Source organism: Ambystoma mexicanum, chromosome 2p (genome assembly GCF_040938575.1).
Source record: "Ambystoma mexicanum isolate Mex_15411 chromosome 2p, UKY_AmexF1_1, whole genome shotgun sequence".
Taxonomy (NCBI): Eukaryota; Metazoa; Chordata; class Amphibia; order Caudata; family Ambystomatidae; genus Ambystoma; species Ambystoma mexicanum.
This window is the reverse complement of record NC_090923.1, coordinates 102323495-102345159: the sequence shown is the minus strand read 5'-3', so window position 1 is coordinate 102345159 and position 21665 is coordinate 102323495. Positions and strand designations below refer to the sequence as shown.

General features: G+C 47.5%; 1 protein-coding gene across 3 annotated transcripts in view; it reads right to left on the bottom strand.

Annotated features, from left to right (window-relative positions):
- The window catches only part of LOC138566252 (solute carrier family 26 member 6-like), a 1150832-nt gene that overhangs the window by 232785 nt on the left and 896382 nt on the right, over positions 1–21665 (bottom strand). For all 3 annotated transcript variants that reach the window (XM_069643338.1, XM_069643340.1, XM_069643339.1), the window contains exon 15: positions 18259–18351. In XM_069643338.1, the coding sequence (XP_069499439.1) occupies positions 18259–18351 (93 nt within the window). The remainder of the gene's footprint in view (positions 1–18258; positions 18352–21665) is intronic.

Here is a 21665-nt window from a genome sequence, read left to right as displayed (position 1 = left end):
GGGTGGGGGGTGTGGGGTGGAAGTAGCGGGATGAAAACCAGTGCTGGATAGTTAGGGGGGGATCAAAGTTACGGTGCTTGAGTTCTAACCTTGTGTTGCATGACATGCGTACAGGAAAAGATTATTGTTGTAGATAGGTGGGGAATCCTTCGGGGTAAAGGGGGGAGTGATGATGGGGGAGACGGATGGATGGTCTCTGGGAGAGCAGGAAATGCCTCCATGGGGGGAGCACTCTATAACCTGTTTTGGAAAGCCCTGTAGATGGTTTTTCATTATTGTTGTGGAAGTTGTTAATTTGACGAATCATAATTTAGTATGCACCAGTGCGCAGTGGGAAGCTCGCAGCAGGTCCCAGGGGTTTCAGTGGCAGAGCTACCTTGGGCTAGTTCGATAAGGTAACGCTGACATTGCGGGTGGGTACATGGAATGTTCGGGGACTTAATTCCCCCATGAAGCGGAAAACAATCCTGGGACATCTGGGAACACTGGGGTGGGATGTGGCAATTTTACAAGAGACTCACTTCTCCAAGATGAGAAGAGACTTAAATGAAAGTGGTTCCTGTGAGGGTATTTTAGTAGTGCAGGAGTTAAAAGGAAGGGGGTGGCCATTCTGCTGGGAAGAGGTACTCCATTTAAAGTGGGAGCAGTCAAAGAGGATCTTGATGGGAGATTCCTGGCACACCGAGGCTCATTAGAAGGGTTCCTGTTGACGGTCATGGGAATCTACGGACCAAATGACAACCAGGACCGATTCGTCCGGGACCTGATCCAATTATACTAGGGTTTAAAGAGGGGATGTCGATTATAGGTGAGGACATCAACTCTGTCCTCAAATCGCATTTTGATAAGACATCCGCAGCCTCCAAGGCGGACCTCCAAAATTTTAGGCCGACCACGAGCATGCTCCGGGAACTAGATCTGATAGAAGCCTGCCGCTTTTATCATCAGGAGGAGCGGGACTGCAAGTTTTTCTCGAGAATAGATTTGATCCTGACCTCTACGGCCCTGGTAAGATACACAGAAGCTGTGGAAATAGAGTCCACGCAACACACGGATCACGCCCTGGTCACCTTGACCCTGCAGGAACTCATTGCATCCCCTTCAGATCGTGCCCCCTGGCAGTTAAACAAAGCAGCCCTGAGAGACCCTGTGATAAGAAGAGAAATAGGGGAGACGATCAACAACTATTTCTTGGAAAATGACACAGGGAGCTTGGCATGGGCCTAATATGGAATGTGGGAAAGGCAGTGCTTCCAGGGGAGTTTATAAGGAACACGTCTGCCCTGTTTTGAGCTAGAGAAGCACTGGAATCTGAGCTTAGGGATAAGGAAAGGGAACATAAGTGGAGGAACATGATCTGTTCGCTTAGGACCCTTAGAGTGGCAAGAGCCAAAATAGAGGCCCTACAGGCGGGCGCAACAGCGAACTCTCTATTACATGCTAAACAATACAATTATACAAGGGGGAACAAAGTGAACAAAATTCTATTTGCCAAATTGAAATCAGCTCAGGCGTGTAGCAGAATAGGTACCCTGCGAGGTCGAGAGAGGAGTCTCTGATGGGAGGAAAGGGATAAGATGGAGATAGTTCAATCACATTTCTTGGAATTACGCTGGAGAACCCGATTACTGCCCAATAAGTAGATGCTGTCATTAAATCCCTCCTGAATGATTAAGCCCCCCGGGACTGATGGGTTCTCCAATGCTTTCTATAGGTGTTTGAGCCCAACTGGTTCCCCATATGGTGAAATATTTAACTCTTGAGGGAATCCTAGACCTCGCTGATTTGCCTGCCACAGGTGCACACAATCAGCACTGGTGGAGGCAATGGAGTCAGGCCCAGCACAAAAGGAGCACACCCACACAACACACCCCTTCCCACACCAAAATGATATCACTTGCACTTGCCATACTGGGGTTGGAGGACATGCCTGCAACTGCTACTCCTTGAGCAGACAGTACAACAGGCAACACAGAGGAGACGCAGGAGGAGAAGGAGGGGGAGACCGGCCCAGCAAATCCCACCAGTGCATGCACTTGTTCCCCGCAGACAGCCATCAATTCCACGTATAAGGGCCAATCCATTTGACTTAACCCCAGCACAGATCCACACCCTGTACCGCCTGGACAGGGACACCATCACCATCATAGTGGAATGAATACAGAAAGACTTGGTCAGCCTGATCAACATCCGCACAGCCGTCCCCCCTCTGGTGGCATCTGTGCTCCACTTCCTGGCCACAGGCACTTACCAACACACAGTGGGCCAAAAGCATGGCATGTCGCAATCATGCTTCTCTGTTGTGCTAAACCAAGTGCTGGATGCACTACTAAAGCACTCAAGGGGCGACATATCCCTACCACGGACACCACAGGAGGCAAATGCCACCAAAATAGCATTCCATGCACTGGCAGGCATGCCCAATGTAATTGATGTAATTTATGCCCTCGACTGCACCCACATAGATTTGGTAGTCCCACATGCCGTGGAGGTGGTGTACCACAATCGGAAGCTATACCACTCCGTCAATGTGCAGATGGTGTGTGATGCCAACCAGATAATAACACATTGCTGTGCCAGATACCCAGGACACATGCATGATGCCATGGTGCTGCGGAACTCCTCACTATCCCGCTACATGGAAGGAGACATCGTATGATGTGGCTGGCTGTTGGGTGAGTCTGCCCACTGGGCCCTGGGAGGAGAGAGGAGAGGGTTGGGGGCAGGGGGGTTAAATGCATATGCAAGGGGAATGCCCTCTGGGCCATGGGAGGAGAGGGTTGGGGGGTCCTACATGCATATGCAAGGGCAATGCCCTCTGAGCCATGGGAGGAGAGGGTTGGAGGGGGGCTACATGCATATGCAAGGGGAATGCCCTCTGGGCCATGGGAGGAGAGGGTTGGGGAGGGGCCTAAAAGCATCTGGAGTAATCCCCTGCCACACAGCCCTCACATGTGCGTACATAATGGACCTTGACAATGCATCGGGGGGCCTGGTGGTTCCAATGTCTAGGCCCCTAAGTCATGTACGTCACCCAAGGCTAGCACCATGGATTGGCAAGTACTGTACAGGGCAGATAGTTATGTGGATGGGGCTGCCATCGACGGGATAGTGCATGTGAACATGAAAGATGTACAGGCTGAGCACATATGGCAACTGAGCAGTATCCTCACACATACCTCCTTCTGCTCCCATGCAGGTTATGCTGGCTATCCTCTGAAGGCGTGGCTCCTCACCCCTGTCAGGAATCCACAGAACAGGCAGGAAGAGGACTTCAATCATGCACATACACGCACGCATGTGGTCATTGAGCAGACCTTTGGCCTGTTAAAGGCAAGGTTTCGCTGCCTCAGCAGGTCGGGTGGCGCCCTCCTATACGGGCCTGAGAAGGTGGGCAAGATCATCATGGTATGTGCAATGCTGCATAACATGTGCATCCGGCGGAACGCACCCCTGCCACCTGACATGGAGCAGCCACCACCTGGTGAAGTAGAAGAAGAGGAAGGAGTAGATGTTGGACATAGGCCAGGACGCAAAACACTTGAGGTTCACGCAGTGCGCCAATCGGTCATAGACCAATCATTCTGATGTACTGGGATGCAGAGGGTGCCATGTATTGGGAACTGTGGGCACTGGGTGTGAGGGTATACGGGCACAGTGCACTATGAAGCAATAAATTGACACATACCGAAGAAGCAATGTCCACTCATGTGAGGTTTTGGTGCATTCAAGTGATGGTTTGTACAACATGATTTAACACTCCACGCCCCAAACACCCCTCCTCCTTACCCCGACACACCACCAATACTACACACCCCACCCCACCAACCACCACCTCCCTCCACCCTCCATCCTCCCCCTAACACCCAAAGTCATCAATGGCACACATGTGTCTGGATGCGGTGCTAAACAGAATGTGCAGGGTGGCCCTGCTACTGTGGAGCCCCCTTCAGAGGTGGGGGTTGCATCTCTGAGCGCTGCGCACTTTGCAGGGACATGCGCACAGGGCTAATCTGTGTGGAACTGGCTGGCGTGGTAGATGCAGATGAGGTAGATGGTTGTGTCCCCAAAGCAGCAGTTTGCCGCTGCTCCATGCTATATGTAATCCTGGTGAGGATCTGGCCCAAAGCATTGAATCCATCCCGGACTTGCTGAGCACTGGAGTTGATGGCCTGGATTACAACTGCAGTGCTGTCACAGAAGACACAGCGTGTTGCCTTGCCTTCTGCAAGGTACTGTTGCACATAGCAATGCATCTCCTCCTGCCGGCCCTCCATCCTGGACAGACGTCCTTCAAGGTCCCGTATAGCAGTGTTGGTGGTGGATGGTGAGTTAGGTGGTGTTACTGCAGCCAATATGGGGCTGTGCAATGTTGGAGACCACTCTCCATGGCTTCCCTGTCCTGATGAATCCTGGCGAGGGGTGTCCTGTGGGGTGACCTGTGGGCTTGGGGTTTGACCTACAGGCTCTGAGTGGAGTGGAGGACTCCTGCATTGGTGTATTCGTCAGGGCCCCCTTCCTCGTCGCCACTATGCTTTGCCGATGCAGCCGTCTCCCCTATTGAGCTTGCGGCAGCGGACTGTGTGCCATCATTCTCCATACCAGCATATGTGTCCTCGCCCTATGTGGGCTGTGTATCCAGGGGCGCAGGGGCAGGTGTCTGCTGGTCCTGTGTAGGTGGCAGCGTGGCTGGTTGGGCACTGGTAGTCTTGCGTGCTGCTTGGTCCATCCTTGGTCCCCTCGACGTAGATGGCCTGGTGCCATCATCTTGGCCCCTGGGCCTTTTGGCTGGTGTTGTGGCTTGTGCACTTCCATGAGGTTCTTCAGTGTCTGCATCCGTACCTGTCGGGGACAGAGAGTGGCAGGGCATCAGTGATGGTGTTGCTTGCATCATGCATGTGTTGATCTTTGTGCAGTTGGCGCCATGTGATCAATTACATGCCCTGCTTTGCAGCGGACTGGGTACGTGCAAGGTTGGGGGGGTGTTTTGCAATCACGCAGGTGTTCACATGTTCACCATGGTGTCTGCTGTGGGGCCTTGAGGTGTGTTGTGACTTGCGTGGTGTGTGACACGTGCAGGTCATCTGTGTGTCGGTTGGGTATTTGTGTATGGGAGCGGCATGCAGCATGCATTGGGATGTGAAAGTGGTGGACCCAACAGGTGTATATGGATATGTGTAGGTATGTATGATGGGCCATGTCTTGGCTGTCATCGCTGTCACAATTGGTGGTCAACTGTGATGATTGGTTGTCGTGTGTTTGTAGGGACACTCACCTTCATCTGCCGATGTTGGCACGTCGAACTCCACTCCACGAACTCCTTCAATGGACTCCACATCTATCACTGAGCTGCAAGTTTCCTCCCATCTAGCCAATTTGATAGGTGAGTGAGGTCCGCCACCTGTTGCCAGCCCCTGGCTCTGATTGGCTAACAAGATGTTCCTCACTCTCAGCCTCAGGTCATCCCATCGCTTTTTGCAATCGCGCATTCTGCGTGCGGTGGTGCCGACTGCACTTACTTTCCTTGCCACCTCCTCCCAGATAGCCTTCTTTCTCAGCTGTGCTGGATGCCTGAGGTTACTGCAGAAAACCACATCCACATTCTCTACTAGGGTATCAGCTAGCATGCTCAGCACTCGTCCTTAAATCGTGGTTTCCTCAGGCAGGCAGTGCCTTACTGGGTAGCCTTTGACATTTTGTTTGTGGTGTGCTTGGAGTTTTGCCTGTGAAGGTCCAGTATTGTGGAGGATGGCAATGGATTTTGTTTTTGAAGATGGCCGCCAATGCATTTCCCGTTCCGGCGCGATGACGTTACTTCCGGGTCCGGTAATGACATGCCCGTTCTTACCACTATGTAAATACTGGTACCGCTATTTAGGGGGTACCGCTATTTAGGGGTTGCCGATGGTGGAGGTGTTATGTGCACATTCGATGATGCCGCTATCTAGGGGTTTGAGGGTCGTTACCAGCATGCAGGGGTTGCGCGTGCTCGCGCACTCGTGATCACCTGCTGTTTGCGGGACCAAGCCTACACGGACATGTTATTACCGGCATGCCGGTAAAGGGAGATTCTTAGCGCCACCTCGTAATAAGGCCCATTGTGTAGATTAGTTGTGAAGGCAAGTACAGGTTTTGGACGCAGACAGATTCCTAAATTGAACTCTTGGACTTTGACTTTCCTTAATTTCGGGTATGGTAGTGAAATCCCGTCATAGTATAGGGCAAGATAGGCCCTTTTCCATCCTGACATAATAAAGGATGGAAACACTTAATAACACTTAATAAAGTGTTATTATTAATTCTTTATTATGCATTGGTTCAGTTCAACAATATCAAAAACCTTCAGAGGCCAAGTCTCTTTCCTGCAAAAGTCTCTTGCCTAAGAAGGCCTGTTGCTTCACAAAGACAAACAAAGATTCTTTCGGTAGCCTTGTAAGGAGGAACCGAACCCGGCTGAGGTAGATTCTAGGGGCAAGGAGTGATTGCTCTTCATCCCTAGATTCTACCTCCGCTGGGTTTGGTTCCTCCTTGCAATTTAGGCCTCCCTTCGTCGGGCTCACTACAGCCTTTCAAATACAGATTGTGATTTCCTAGAGTCCTAATGTCCTTTTTAAAAACAATGTCCCAATGTCCCTTTGGACAACCATCGACCGAGTTCCCTCTTGTCGACACAATGTTCATGGGTGCATTAGTCTACACCCCAACTCGCAGGCATCCCTCCATCGGGTTCCCATTTGCCGATTTCACAGTTTATTCTGCTTTATCTTAACCTTGTAACTTGGGCCTCCCTCTGCCGGGTTCATTATGGCCTTTCTTTATCATAGTTCATGTATTTCGCTTCTTGCATTTACATGCACCGGAGTTGGCCTTTGGGAGTTCACCAGATGAACGTGATAAAACTTGTGTATAATGCCCCGGCCTCATCTCAAAAACCCAGGACATCCTGTCCACACTCTCCTCCACCCCCTCTCCTCTTCCCTCTCCGTTGGAACTCACTGACCCTCCTCCAGCCACCCCCCCACCCTCCTTCTCTTCCTTTCCTCTCTTCTCCCCTGATGAGGTCGCTCGACAAGTCCAATCTACGAAAGCCTCATCAAAACAGGTTCATCCCTGTTCCTCTAAAACTCTCAAGGACCACATTGATAACCTCGATCCGGCCCTTGCTGACTTCTGCAACCACTCCTTTGCCTCAGGATCCTTCCCCTCCCCTCTTAAGCACTCCCTTGTGCATCCTCTCCTCGAGAAACCCACAGCGGATCCCTCTTGTCCGGCCAACTATCGCCCAATTTCCATTACCTCTTCTTAGGCAAACTCCTTGAAAAGCTGGCCATCTCTCAGCTAAACCTTCATTCTGATTCTGTTGGCTGTCTCCATGACCATCAGTCTGGCTTCAGATCTGGCAGAAACACGGAAACTACTCTCCTGAACATCCGTGAAGATCTGCTTTCCAACCTTGACTCTAGCATTCCCTCTGTTCTCATCCTACTTGATCTCTCCTCTACCTTCGACACAGTCAACCATACATCCTGCTCAACCATCTCCGGGATAACTTGGGCATCACCGATCAGGCTCTGGCCTGGCTGACCTCTTTCCTCTCTGATTGACCCTCTCAGGTCCAACTTGGGTCCTTCCTATCATCTGTCTTCCTCTCCACCTGTGGTGTTCCCCAGGGGTCTAACCTCTCGCCCTGGCTTTTCAACCAATACCTGGCAACTCTCGCCCGCAGTATTGCCCTTTTCTGCTCAAACTTCCAGTGCTACGCAGACGACACTCAACTCATTTTCAGGCTGCCCTCGGCCACCTCCTCCACCTCTCACAGTTCGGTTTGCTATCAGCTTCCTCCGACTCAGCGGCTGTGCTGAATCCGTTGGCTTCTCTGATCTATGCAGTCAACGACAGTACCACGGTAGCCAGCTTGCCTCCCCGCTTGCACTATCAATGCGGTACTGTTTACATCTGCTGCTCCGCACGCCAGCTGTAACTCCCAGTCTTATGATTTCCCTTCCAGACGCTTTGCTGGTCCGAGCTGAAAAAGGCAAGGGTAGTTACCGCTTCGTCATCCCTCCAGGTCTTGTTGCTTTTCTCCTCAGTTTAAACTGCCGGTTTGGTGTTGCTGTCTCCTTGTGCGTTCGGCCTTGCTTGTAGTGTTCTCTTGTGTTGTGCCTTTTATCCCTTTGGGAGATGGAAAGGGCCGTCAGGTGTGTATAGTTGTTGTCAATTGCCTGACTCTGCCTGGCCCTTGGGTTGGGACATGTCAGGTAAACATTTTTGGTATAAATCCGTTGTTTGTCATTGTGTCGGAAAGTGTTTGTGTTGGAAAAGGGTGGGAGTAACGCTTTTAGATATCGTACGGGGTAGGATGGGGAAAAGATGTCATAAGGGAGGGTTTGGTTGGTCAACTCAGAAGGTGAGATTTCAGGAAGTTCAGGAAATAAGGAGGAGAGGGACGGAAGGAACAATAACTAGGAGTGTTCGGGTAGGAAACAAGAAAACAGGTATTCTGGGAGATGTGGTTTCTGAGTGCAATAGGGTTTGGGCTCCTAAGGGATTTATCAGATAGGGAGGGGGCGTTGGATTTGGGTAAGGGAGATTGTTTGTGTGGAAGGGAGGTAGATGTTGAATAACCTAAAAAGGTCTCAGGGACTTCGTCCTCCTCGCCTTCGTCCCTGGTATAGTACTTTATTTATTTATATTTATACAGCGCGCAAGCAGCCCAGGGGCATTGAGGCGTACTGTCTCTCACTTGTGGTGTTTCCCCAAGCATAACCCCGGGCTCCTCTACCCAGGTAATCCTCCCTCACTCGTCCCCCGCCAGGGTTGGGATCTGAGAACGCCAGCCCTTCCCTGGCCACCTGAATAAGGGATTCTGGAGGCCCAACTGGGAGAATACCCTCAGGTTTCTCACAACACACACACACAACCAAGTCCTGAATGGGCTCCAGTGCTGGCTCCTCTACTCAATGACTACTTGTTATTCTCACAACTACAGCTATGATTCCCCAACTTAGCCCCTTCTTCCCTCACAGCAATACTCTTTCACTGAGAAAAGAGGAAGGGCAAAGAGGTCAGCGAGAGAGATAGAGAGAGAGGTTGAGGGAGAAGGCACGATATGGACAGAGGGAAAGTTTGGGAGAGGGGGGAGAGCAAGGCAAACCAGACCACACTGGCAGAGAAAGGGACACATTAAGAGAACAGAGTCTGAAAGACCACACTAACAGAGGGAGAGGTAGAGAGAAACAATGCAACCAACAATACTGCACTGGTGGAAATTAACCTCCCTGAAACACATGAGCAAGCATAGCAGGCTAACAGCAGCGAAAGGGAGAGAGAAAGAATGGAGCCCACACAACTACATTGATAGCATAGCTCTCAACTCACCCGCATTTGGCGGGTGTCACCCGCCTTGCAAAGGGCTAACTCACCCGCCAAGCCTCCTGCACGCCCATTCATTCCAATGGGCGTCGCACCCGCCAAAAACAAAATCGGGTGATTTCACCCGCCTTTGCGAGACAAATGGTTCAGAGCTATGTGATAGAGATCATCCTCACGGAAACAAAGGAGCGAGCATTAAGCAGTAACATAGGGGGTGAGGTAGAACACAGCCCACAAGACTGCACTGATGGAGATCAACCTCCCCAAAACACAGGAGCGAGCTTTAAGCAGTAACAGAGGGAGAGGGAAACAATGCAGACAACAAGACTGCACTATTGGGGATGAACCTCACTTAAACACATAAGCGAGCATAACGCACTGGCAGAGTGAGAGGGAGAGAGGTAAAATGGAGCCCAGAAGACTACAATGATAGAGATCAACCTCACTGAAACACAGGAGTGAGCATAGTGCACCATCAGAGTGTAGAGAAAGAATACAGCTCACAAGCCTGCATTGATAGAGATCAACCTCACTTAAACAATCTGTGAAAGACACCAGTGCAGTGATGCAGGTTCCTTAGCAGGGTGGTGCCTAAGCTTCTTTATTAAATTGCAGGAGTAATCAGGTTACATCAGGACATTAGGTCATTAGGGACAGGAGAACAGAGCCCACTGGCTCCCACCAGCCAGGCTATATAACTCCAACTGCCTGAGGTGGTACACTTGCTCAACCACGAGCATTCCATACAACCACCAAATGTTTTCTGATGACATCACGCCATTCATGTACCATCCATGCAAATCCCTTCCTTCAACATACCAGAGGAATACAAAAACACTGAAGAGACCGAGACACAACACAAACAAAACAAAGGCGCAACCATACCACACTAAGAGAGGGGGAGGGAGAGAGAAAGAATGGAGCCCACAAGACTGCACTGGTGGAGATCAACCTCACTGAAACACACAGGAACTAGGATAACCGACTAACAGAGGGAGAAAGAAGAAATAGAGCCAACAAGACTACACTGATCGAGCTCAACCACACCAAAACACAGGAGCGCGCATTCTGCACTAGCAGAGGGCAAGGGAGAGAGAAAGAATGGAGCCCACAAGACTACGCTGATAGAGATCTGCCTCACTGAAACACAGGAGCGAGCACAGTGCACTAACAAATGGAGAGATAATTAATGGTTGCACAAGAGTACATTGATAGAAAACAACCTCACCAAAACAAAGGAGCACGCAAGCCACACTAACAGAGGGAGAGAGAAAGAATGGAGACCACAAGACTGCACTGATAGCGATCAAACTCTCTGAAACACAGGTGCAAGATTACCACACTGACATAATGAGAAAGAAAGAATGGAACACAGGAGTGAGCATTCCGCACTAGCAGATGGCGAGGGAGAGAAAAGGAATAGATCCAATAAGACTGCACTGGTCAAGATCAACCTCACTGAAACACAGGAGCAAGCAAAATGCACTAACAAAGAGCGAGTGAGTGAGAAAGAATGGAGCCCACAAGACTGCACTGATAGAGATCAACCTCACTAAACCACAGGAACAAGCATAACATACTAACATAGCGATAGGGAGATAGAAATAATGGAACCTACAAGACTACACTGATAGAGATCAACCTTACTGAAACACAGGAGCTAGGATAGTGCACTATCATAGGGAGAGAGAAAGAATGGAGCCCACAAGACTGCATTGATAGAGAGAACAAAGAAGAGTGAGCGAATAATGGAGAATGCACAGTTAAAAGAGGGAGAGGACTATTGTCCTCCACTAGAGAGCATCCAGCAACCAAACATAAAAAGGAAACAAGCACCATTCCCAATGAGAAGCAAAACTCAGGGGTTTTGCATCGGCAGCACCCTGAAAGCCGAAGTAGACCAGGTTAACCTCAGTTGAGAGGAGGCAACCAGCTTGCATGTGCAAGGAGCCCCAAGAGAGCTGGAAGTAGAGGAGAGAATGGGAAGAAAACCCCAAGAGAAAGAACCATTTGTAAATGGTGGTGTGATCCAGGTTGGGTGGACTGTACAGTCTGTCAATGACGCAGAGACCGCTGTAACGCTGGTTCCGCAGAGCCATGGAAAAGAAGCAGAGCGAATCCGAGCAAAGGTGGAAGTGTCCTAACCAGAGAACAAATTCCTACCATGCTTGAAGGCCCAGTGATGCCAACCAGTAGGAAAAAAGGTAACAGGGACGGTGGAAGACCTGGGAGGGAGTACGGGTATAACGAGTACTGGCACCCTAATCATCCCTTTGAAACAAAGGAAAATTAAGAGAGAAACCCTTCACAAGACACAATCTACCCACCCCAGTGATGGGTGAAAGAGTGAAATAAATCACAAGACTTCTCATACTCATCCCAGTGATTCGAGGGAGAGCCAAAGGAATCAAGAGACTAAAATGTACTAGGGGACCTGTCGTACTCGTCCCAGAGATACTAGGGAGAGCCAAAATAATAAGATTCATTACGAAATTCCTGTCACATGTTGCAGTACTACAAGAGGTGGCCAAGAGAGCAAATATTAGGTCTATTCTACCTGCCCCAAAGAGAAAGAGAAGGAACATCTTGGTAACAGATATTTTATTAAGGAACAGCTAAAGACACAGAAAGACACAGAGAGCAAGAATACTATACAGAGAGATTTAATTACACCAGAGTTACTAGAGAAAGACAGACTCTCAGAGACATTAGAGAAAAGCACAAGAAGAGAACGTCAAGGAGAAGCGTTCAAAGCCAGGAAACCAGGGAACCAAAGACTTGGAAAAGTCCCCTAAAGGAACTGATTAACCTAATACAAGAAATAGCCAAGAACTATCTACAAATTAGATATTGAGGCTGGGGAAGTCTAACCAGGAGAAGGGAGTCCTTCTCTTGAACTTTAGATATTTTGTCTTAGTGGTAGGGTCAGTGTAGCCTAGTTTTGTGACCGAGGACAGACTGTTTGTTTTGGACATCTCGACAGAGGAAGAACACCCTAGTTAGTTTTGTTAGGTAGGGAAGCTCTGTAGATTAGAGAGGCCTTTTCACAAATGATTTAATAAATCAATTTCAAGAATGCCAAAAACTGGTCTGTCTCCTTGTTCTGACCTACCATACTAGCCATAACAAAGGAGCAAGCCTACCGTACTAACAGAGGTAGCGGGACAAGAAAGAATGGAGCCACAAGACTGCACTGATAGAGATCAAGCTCACTGAAACACAGCAGCAAGCATTCCATACTAGCAGATGGCATGGGAGAGAAAAATAATGGAGCCTACTAGACTGCATTGGTTGAGGTCAACCTCACTGAAATACAGGAGCAAGCTGTTATGAAAGATTTCCATTTATGGGTTATTTTCCCTCCAGTTGTGTACTTGCCAACTGTTTGCTGTTGTTTGACCATCCTAGCCTGACTTTTGGCAGTGGACCCCAGCCTTCTGCTGTACGCCACTGGGCTTTTGCTCATTTTGTTATGGGGAAACTGACATGCCCGTAAGACATTCGGTACTGGGAGACTTTGTTTCCCTTAGTCTTTCACTTTGTTGCTATTCCTTAGAAACATTTTATCAGTGCACAAAGTACCTTACAGTACAGTGCGCCGGGTCCCTTTTTAATTTTTAAGGGCCTAGACACCCTCAAAGGATTTTTGGTGAATGTACAAGTGTGCCTTGGACAGATCTGGTGGCAGCTGGTACTTTTTATGTGTTTTCAACTCTTTTCAATGGTCCATAACGCATTTACCACGTTTGGCCCAGAACAGTGGCCAGTGCCTAAAATGGTCATGCCACGAGGTCCCTTGTTGTCCTTTGTCCATCTTGTCCCTTTGGCTGCCCGAGGTCAAGCAGACCCAGGAGATTCCTCATTTGGTCATGCAGACCCCCGTGCAAACCAAAGCTTTCGAGTGCTTCTGCATGCCTTGTGTGTGCCTCCAGGATGTGGGCTGGAACGGTCTAGTTCCAATACACATCCTGGGTGCCAGGATGTCCGGTTTGCTGGGATGACTGGGACCACTGTAGTCCGCGATTGGTCCACATCTGGGATGGCTGTATGTGAGCCGATCTCCTATTGGTTTCTCTTTGTTTTGGCACAAAGGAGATTTTGGATAAGAGAAGGCAACTAACACCCCTTCCAGGTCGATCTTCTGAGTTCACACCAAACTTAGTAAATGAGCCAAGTGTCTTGAATCAACGAAGCAGACCCACTGGAAGGTTTGGCAACCTGAGCCCGCTGTTGTCCCGTCAGACCCCCTGTTTCTAATCAAATCTAGAAGGCCTGCAAGGGTGCTTCGACCCATTGGAATAGTTGGTCTGGTATGCTCCCAACCAACTATTCTCGGCACCTCCAAATTAACCTGTAAACAAGCCTTTTCGGAAGTGTTCCTGGACCACCCAGTGAACTGACCAGCTTGTACAGGACCTTTAACCGGGAACTGCAGCTGTCTCGAGTTGACACTGTAAACTCTGGGTATAAGGCACTCACCCCCACACCCCCCCCCCCGTAATTCGTACACCTAGCATTCCTAGGTCTGGAATTAGGAGAGTATGCCTGAAGCCGAGCATACGCAGACACTGTGTCACCCAGCTGCAGTGATGTACTTCATGGGTGCCTTGTTGCTGTGCCCCACTGTGTCCTCAGACTGTCCTGCCATGGAATCATTCCTGGAATACAGCTCCTGAAAGCTGCAGCGCTTTGCAACTGCAGGATTTGAACCTATGACCAAAGTGGACTCAACTGCCGAAGTTTGGTCCACAGTGCGCTGAGGGTCGGTGAGTACTTGCCTTACCTGTGGCCCCTGGCGCATCTATCAATTTTTACGCACGAGTATCCCAAGTATCACGAGAGGGCCACTCTTCTTTATCGAGGTAGCCTGTGCTACCAAGCTATTCCTGTCTCTTGGATCATGTTCTGACCTGTGGGGGAGACCCTGCTTGAATAGTGGAAACTTATTCTTCACTGCCTCACCCACCTTCTTGAGTCGCTACAGCCCATTGAAGAGACCCCATTTTGACTTAACCGCACAATTGCATGGGCCAGCACCGAAAGTACTTTTGAGCCTAAGGCTCCACTCATCTTAGGTACTGATCTGCTTCTTAGTTAGGGTTTGAATTGTGAAGGACTGCCACAGAGATATTCGTACTGTATGATCCCTTTCTTTGCAGGTTGTGGAACTGTACTGTGTAATATCACTGTCAGCCATTGGTTGATTTATATATGTTTGCTAGATTAGTGTTATGTTGGTTTTGTTATTACTGCTGAATAATTACTTTGTGCTTGACTTAAAAAGCTTTTGATCACCCTCACCCCTCCTGAGACCTAGTCTTGACCGCCGCCAATGCTACCGTGATTGGTCTGGCTTGTCCAGAAGGTTACCCTGTTCCAAGAAACTAGGCTGGCCTTCCAAACCTCTGCCCACTAGGTCAGAGTTCATAAATCATCTTAACAGAAGCATAACACACTAACAGAGAACTAGGGAGAAAGAATGGAGTCAACAAGACTGCACTAATAGAGATCAGCCTCACTGAAACACAGGAGCAAGCATGTCACACTAACAGAGGGCGAGATAGAAAGTCATTATTACTGCTGGCACATGACTGTCTAAAGGAGACTTATTTTTCTCCTCATTTGCAGTGTATGTATTAAGTAAGGGATCAGAATAGAGGTTGAACCGTGGCTTTAAAATACAGTTTTACACTAGTTCTCAGCTGACGGCTTAGAAATATCACTGCCAGGACAAAGTTTGATGTTACTGCTTGACAAAGCTTTCTCACAGTAATCACATGATGATGTGTGTTGGACGGGTAAGGGCAGGTAGTGGGTGGGAATGCACTTAGGAATTAGCATGTCTAGTTGCAGTCAATGGGTGGGTAAATAACGAAACAACACCACAAGTTGTGTTCCTCCTAACATGTCATCTCCCTCCTAGATCCAATGCAATATTTCTGACTTCTGGGTCGTGCTTAGGCACCACGTAGTAGCCAAAAATTTAGTACTATAGCCAAGGGAAGTTCAAGGGCCATTTCATTAAAAACAGGCATCATCATTTCTAGCTATCAGGACGGTCCTGATGAATTACCGTTGTTTTAATGATCATTTTGAATATAACATAAAAGGTTTTAACACTTTGTCCCCTTATTTGAGAAAGCATCCCTCCAGTGACTTTCGATTGAAGGCCCTGAGATTGGGATTTAATCAGTATTCAACAAGGGAGGTCAAGGTCCAAGAGAGGGCTTTGACCACAGCTTTAGAGTATGTTGTTTTTTTTAGTAAATAGGACCTATGATCGAACACCTCCGATACCAGAAGGTGGGTAGATGTATCTCTAATATTCAGGTCATACCGGATGACTATTTGTGGATTCTAATTTTAAATCTGAATGAAACAAGTTCATTAATTGTAACTTTTGAATTTTAAGAAAAATCTTTGATCTTTGAACTGAAAATTATTTTCTAACGTATTTAATGTGTGTGGTTTGTATAGGAAATAATTTATATAAGATGTGTATGATGATTTGTTTGAAAGGTTTTAAATATTAACCAAATGCACAATAAAATAAATAAATACAAGACAAATCCCATCCTCATGGCAATCAGCAGTGGTTGTGCCCATATTTAAAAAGGGTGATCGCACTGATCCAACAAACTACTGTCCGATTGCCCTGTTGGACGTCATCGGGAAGATCTATGCATAATTCTTGCAGAAAAGACTTGCCAAATGGGCAAGTAAGGTGAACATCCTTGGCGATAGACAGACAAGCTTCACGAGTGGAGTAGGTGTAGAGTTAAACTTAACCCTACTTAATCTCTTAAAACTAGAAGCCTTAAAAACAAAAAATCTTTATTTCTGGCATTTTTCGAACTCCGTCAGGCGTTCGATAGGGTGAATCATACGACCCTGGGGAGAAAACAGGCAAATTGAAAATGTGCAGCTGACATCTTGCAGATGCTATTACAACTCCACACTAAGACATCAATCAAAGTAAGATTGACTGCAAATGAAGATCTAACAGATGACATTGTGATAGAAAAGGTGTTAAGCAAGGATGTCCGCTGGCTGCCTTAATTTTCAAACTATATATTGCTGATCTGCCGCTTGCTCTAAGGGAGTGTAACACCTTTCCACCCAAAATTAATGGTCACGAGATCAGCTATTTAACCTATGCAGATGACATAATGATGATGGACTCACACAAATTGGCCTACAACAGCTATTAACACATCTAGAGGCCTACTTAAAGATTAACAATATGGAGGTCAAGGTAGAAAAGTCAAAGATTATATCTCTGGGATGCCTTCCTGGCCCGAGAAACAAAAATGTCAAATGGTTTATCAGTGGGAAACAACTAGAAAGAACTGAATAAATTAGAAACCTTGGAATACTATTTATCAAACTTATAAGAGAATGGGAGTAGACTTAAGAATTGAAATTAAAAATGTCCAAACTATCATTTACATGGGTAGTTTGGTAAATTCACATTTTTATCGGCCATTTCGTCGCCAAAAGGTGGTTGCTACAATCACTTTTGGCTATGAGTCTGGCTTCAACATCGACTCTGACATGTGGAAACTATTAGAAGGTCGATATTGGAGAAAAGTGCTGTGTCTTCAAAACAATGTCTCAATTACTGCAATACGTTATGAGCTTGGACTTGAGTCTCTTGCCGCTTCCGTTCTCTGGAAATCATTTTCCCTTTACCGAAAAATGATAGCTCCTGGATCGGCTGCTCCATATACGATTCTGGAAAAAAACAGTGATAAGCTGCCTCAAGGTTTATTGGAAGAATGGTCAATAACATTTTTGAAGAATCTTGACCATGTGGGAGCTACTCCCAAACTGTTAATAGTTAATCCATGTGCTATCAAAAAGAAGGTGAGCATCACAGAATGGATTACCACCACGAATAACAGACTAAAGTTAAAATCAAGTCTACCACACTTCGCAGACGTTCATGCTGTAAATAAGGTACATAAATATCTAAGACAATTTCCCTCAAAATACCACTGTGACCAGTTTTTGAGGCTACGCCTGAACTTATTACAGACGAAAGAGATTTTATTTCTAAAACACGGTAAGAGCACCATTGATAACTGCTGTCGGTTTTGTAAACAACAAGTGGAATCCTTACAGCACTTGGTGACTGAGTGCCATTTTTTCAAAGCTGAAAGAACATTGGCCTTGGGAAAGTTTGACCCCCTAACCGACAATATGGATAATTGGTGGTCAGCATTACTTTCAGGAAGGAACCACATGTTGATGTGTGCCACAGTTGACTTCTTAGACAGGTTGCTAAAAGAGATGTGATTATCTTTTCTTTTGAAATGACAAATGCAATGAAATTGGTAAGACAATTGGAAGATTGTAAAAAGTTTTGTAAGAAACTAATACAATAAAAAATAAAATAAAAAAAGTCTAGATATTGCCTGATATAGAAGTCAAGAAAATACAGGGAAGTATTTCTTTGTTGGAGAAGGGTGGTCTTGACTTCACAATGCCACTGGTACCTAGGAAGGTGGAAGTAAGGGGCAGATGGCTGCATAGCCAGAGGCTTCATGGACTGCCAATGACACACACATCCAGGTGAGAACCAGGGTCGTGGGGGGGTTTGCAGGGAACACCGCAGCAAACTGGAAGGAATGCAAGAGAAGTGGAAAAGCAGATGAGAGAGAGGTGGGGCATTGTGGGAAGTCTCCCCCGCACAGAAGGGCAGCCGGAAAAGAAGTAGCATGTGCGATTCAAGCCCAAATTTGTGCTGTCCGCCATCAGCAGAAAACGGCATATGGCACGTTCCGATAAAGTGTTGCATAAATGACAATTTGGGAAAGCGGTAGCATGGCTCTACATGACATGACCAATATAAGTGGTTGTTGGCCATCAACACCGCCCACTCACCTTTGCCTTCAATGCCCCTACATAGAGCTCGGCGTTTGCATAGTAGAGTGTAGCTGATGAATGGAAGATTTTAATGCCTGGGATTTCTTTTACCTGAAAAACAACAAAGGAAACTCACTTACGGAGTAAGCACACAACAGAGGTGAAGCTGTACTTGAGTTAGCCACGCAAACATATCAGACAATCATAAAGAAAACTCTAACATGAATAAGAAATGTAAACTTCATCTACACATTGGACAACCTTAAGTATTTGTGAACCGAATCATATGTATATTCCCTTTGTCTACACATTAAATGTGAAAATAACCAATCCTACATCATATAAAATAAAATGTTCACCCTTGGGATTTTACTAAATGTACTTGGGGTTTCCTAATAATTGCAGTACTCAAATCCATTAGGCACTTTTTTATCATGGCACTTTTCAGTTTGCCCTTATGATGGACTTTATAACATAAAAGAATACCTAAACAATTTCAAACATTCAGGTTTTTTGGTTACAGTTGACCCTTAAATTGTGAGTATGCTCAAGTATGCTCAAGCTCGAGGTCTAAGTTCTTCGCTGGGCTGCAAATACCACAAAATACCACAAAAGAACCCTCACAGAAAATAATTTCTTCTACGTTTTTCACTTAAGTACAGAAGCATACTCAAAAAGATACTCACAATATGTCAATGAGGCACTGCTGGAAACTCAAGACTCATGCTGAGAGACGCGGTTTATAATGTGTAATCCAAAATCATCGTACCTGAAACTATTACTTCCTTGCACATTAATATCCCCTGAGAAAGGGCATTTGGACTGATAGAAGATGTACTGAACCAAAAAACTAGCACCACCCCAAGCCCCAAATAACTTTTCTAAAAAAATACTTCAAAAATAGGACTCAATGGGGCTCATTACGGGTCCGGCAGTAACTGTGATTGTGCTATCGGCGGGTTGCCGCCGGACTCGTAAGTATTTTCCAGCGCCTAACTTTCCGGTGCCACTGGGAGATTACAACCCCGGCGGTCTGGAAAGTCAGGCGCCAAATGTTGTTCCCCATTCCCATAGAGTCCAATAGGAATCAATGGGAATGGGGACCTGGAAGCACCGGCACCGTTATAACGGTGCCGGTGCTTCCATAACGGGTCTGTCTACTGTTGCCGCTGTGCCCGGCAGAGTCAGACCTGTTGGGCACAGCGGCTCCGGCAGGCAGATCTGTAATATGCCAGTCTGTACACAATGGTGCCGGTAAGCTTACCAGCACCGTTGTTTCCGGACGGGCAGGCTCACAATGAGACTGAATGTCTGCAATACGGCATGTGCATATAAAAGGAACAGCAATTGGCTCTGCATTTGTGATTCCCATGCCAATACATGGATGCCCAATTTTGAGAACACTCGTCTATTTAAACAGCACTTTTCCACATATGTGGGTCTAAGTAATGTAAGAAAGGCATGGTAACAAAGTAAGATAAGTGATCACAGTTCAAGGGTGTTTATTAAACTGTAAAACGGGTGTGATAAACGCCTAATCTAAACCTAAATCTAAGATGGGAGCATGCTACGACTATAATAATACGACAGTCCTAGTGAAGTCTGGAAAAAAAAGGGCCTATACTAAAAAAAACTATTGCCAATCCCTATCGCTATGCTACAAAATATTGTGGGATAATGTTCATAAGAAAAGAAAGTGTGTTCACAAAATGATTAGTCAGGATGTTAAGGCTGGGGTCTCCCTTCCCCACATTTTTAGCACGGGGCTAGGCGGGACCCTTGTGCACAGCACACTCCTAGGCTTCTCTGGCACGAACTTACAGTTCCTTTTCTCATTTGCAGTGCCTTCTATGCCCAAGTCTCTTTGCATGCAAAGTCTCTGGCTTCAGAGGGCCTGATGCACCATAAATAACAAAACAAAAGGTCCTTCGGTTAATCTTCATGTCGGGTGATTACTCTTCACCCTTGGATCCCGCTCAGCTGGGCTCCCATCCTGCTCTCATTGTTAGCCTCCCTCAGTCGGGCTTCGACCAACAACTCACTGTGGACATCCCTCAGTCGGGTTCACGCTTGTCGTCACAATGTTCTCGGTTGTGTTACTATTCACCCCAATTCGCAGGCATCCCTCAGTCGGGTGCACATTTGCCACTTATCACAGTTCACTTAGTTTCAACAACGTGTCAAAGACTTTTGACTGTACAATGGATATGTCTGGACCCTCATATGACCACTTTGACACCTCACACCGTCCTTCCCTAAGCCTCTTGGTATTTGTAGTTTCGACAATCTTTGCTCAATACATTCTCTTTGTTCAGGAGAGGGGTATCAGCCAGAGTCTTTAGAACTAGCACCCACGTGGCGCCGGACCACTCTGTTTCTGGTACCAATTTCCTTCACAAAAAAACGCTGTCTATTATCTTCTTTCTTCATATACAATGTTGCCATTGCAAGCTTGAGCCTAACACAGTCCGGTCCACTATCAGTCTCTTCCAACTCACCGGCTGTGCTGAACCGTTGGTGTTTCTTTTGCTGCTGGTGTCAAGGCCGGTACCACAATGGCAACGGCTTCTCAACGCCCTGGCTATCACTGCGGGAGGGTCCCATGTGCCGCTGACTTCCATCACATCATTCGCCAGCTGCAATTCCCGGTCTTATGTTTCCTTTCTCTGAGGCTTTGCGGGTCTCGGGGTCATCTTCGACTCTACACTCTCCTTCTCTCCTCACATATCTGATGTCTCTAACAAGTCACACTACCAGCTGCACCTCCTCAGAGGTATTCTTCCCTTCCTCTCCTTCCCCCAGAAGCTCACTGTCTCCCGAGCCCTGGTTCTCTCGAAGCTGGACTACTGTAACAGCCTCTATCTTAATCTGCCTACCCCCACTCTCCGCCCTCTGTAACTCATGCAGAACAGAACTGCGAGACTTGTCCTTGGCCTCAAGCCCAGGGACCGTATCTCTCCAGGACTGAAATCTCTACAATGGCTCCTAGTGGCTGCGAGGATTAAGTTCAAAACCCTCTGCATTATCCACAAGGCCTTCTGGGGCCTGGGGCCAAAATACCTTCAACTCTCTCTCCCTAAATATCTTCCTTCCCGAGCCCTTCGCTCATCCGTCTCCAACTCCCTCAGGGTCAGCCGCTTCTCAAAGCAACGAGCTGGGGGTAGATCTCTCTCCGCGGCAGTGGCCTCCCTCTGGAACAGCCTTCCTGCCTCCATGAAACTTGAGGAGAACCATCTCCAGTTCCGGAAGCACCTCAAAACCTTCCTCTTTGCCTCTGCCTTCTCTGTCCCTCTCCCCTACTAAATTCTACACTGAAATTGCACTGAATCTGCAACTGGGCCACTCTCACCGACCTCGTTCCTGGGCCCAGCCACTCTCCACCTGCACTGCCTCCCTGGCATCGCATCCCCTGCACTGCGGGACTG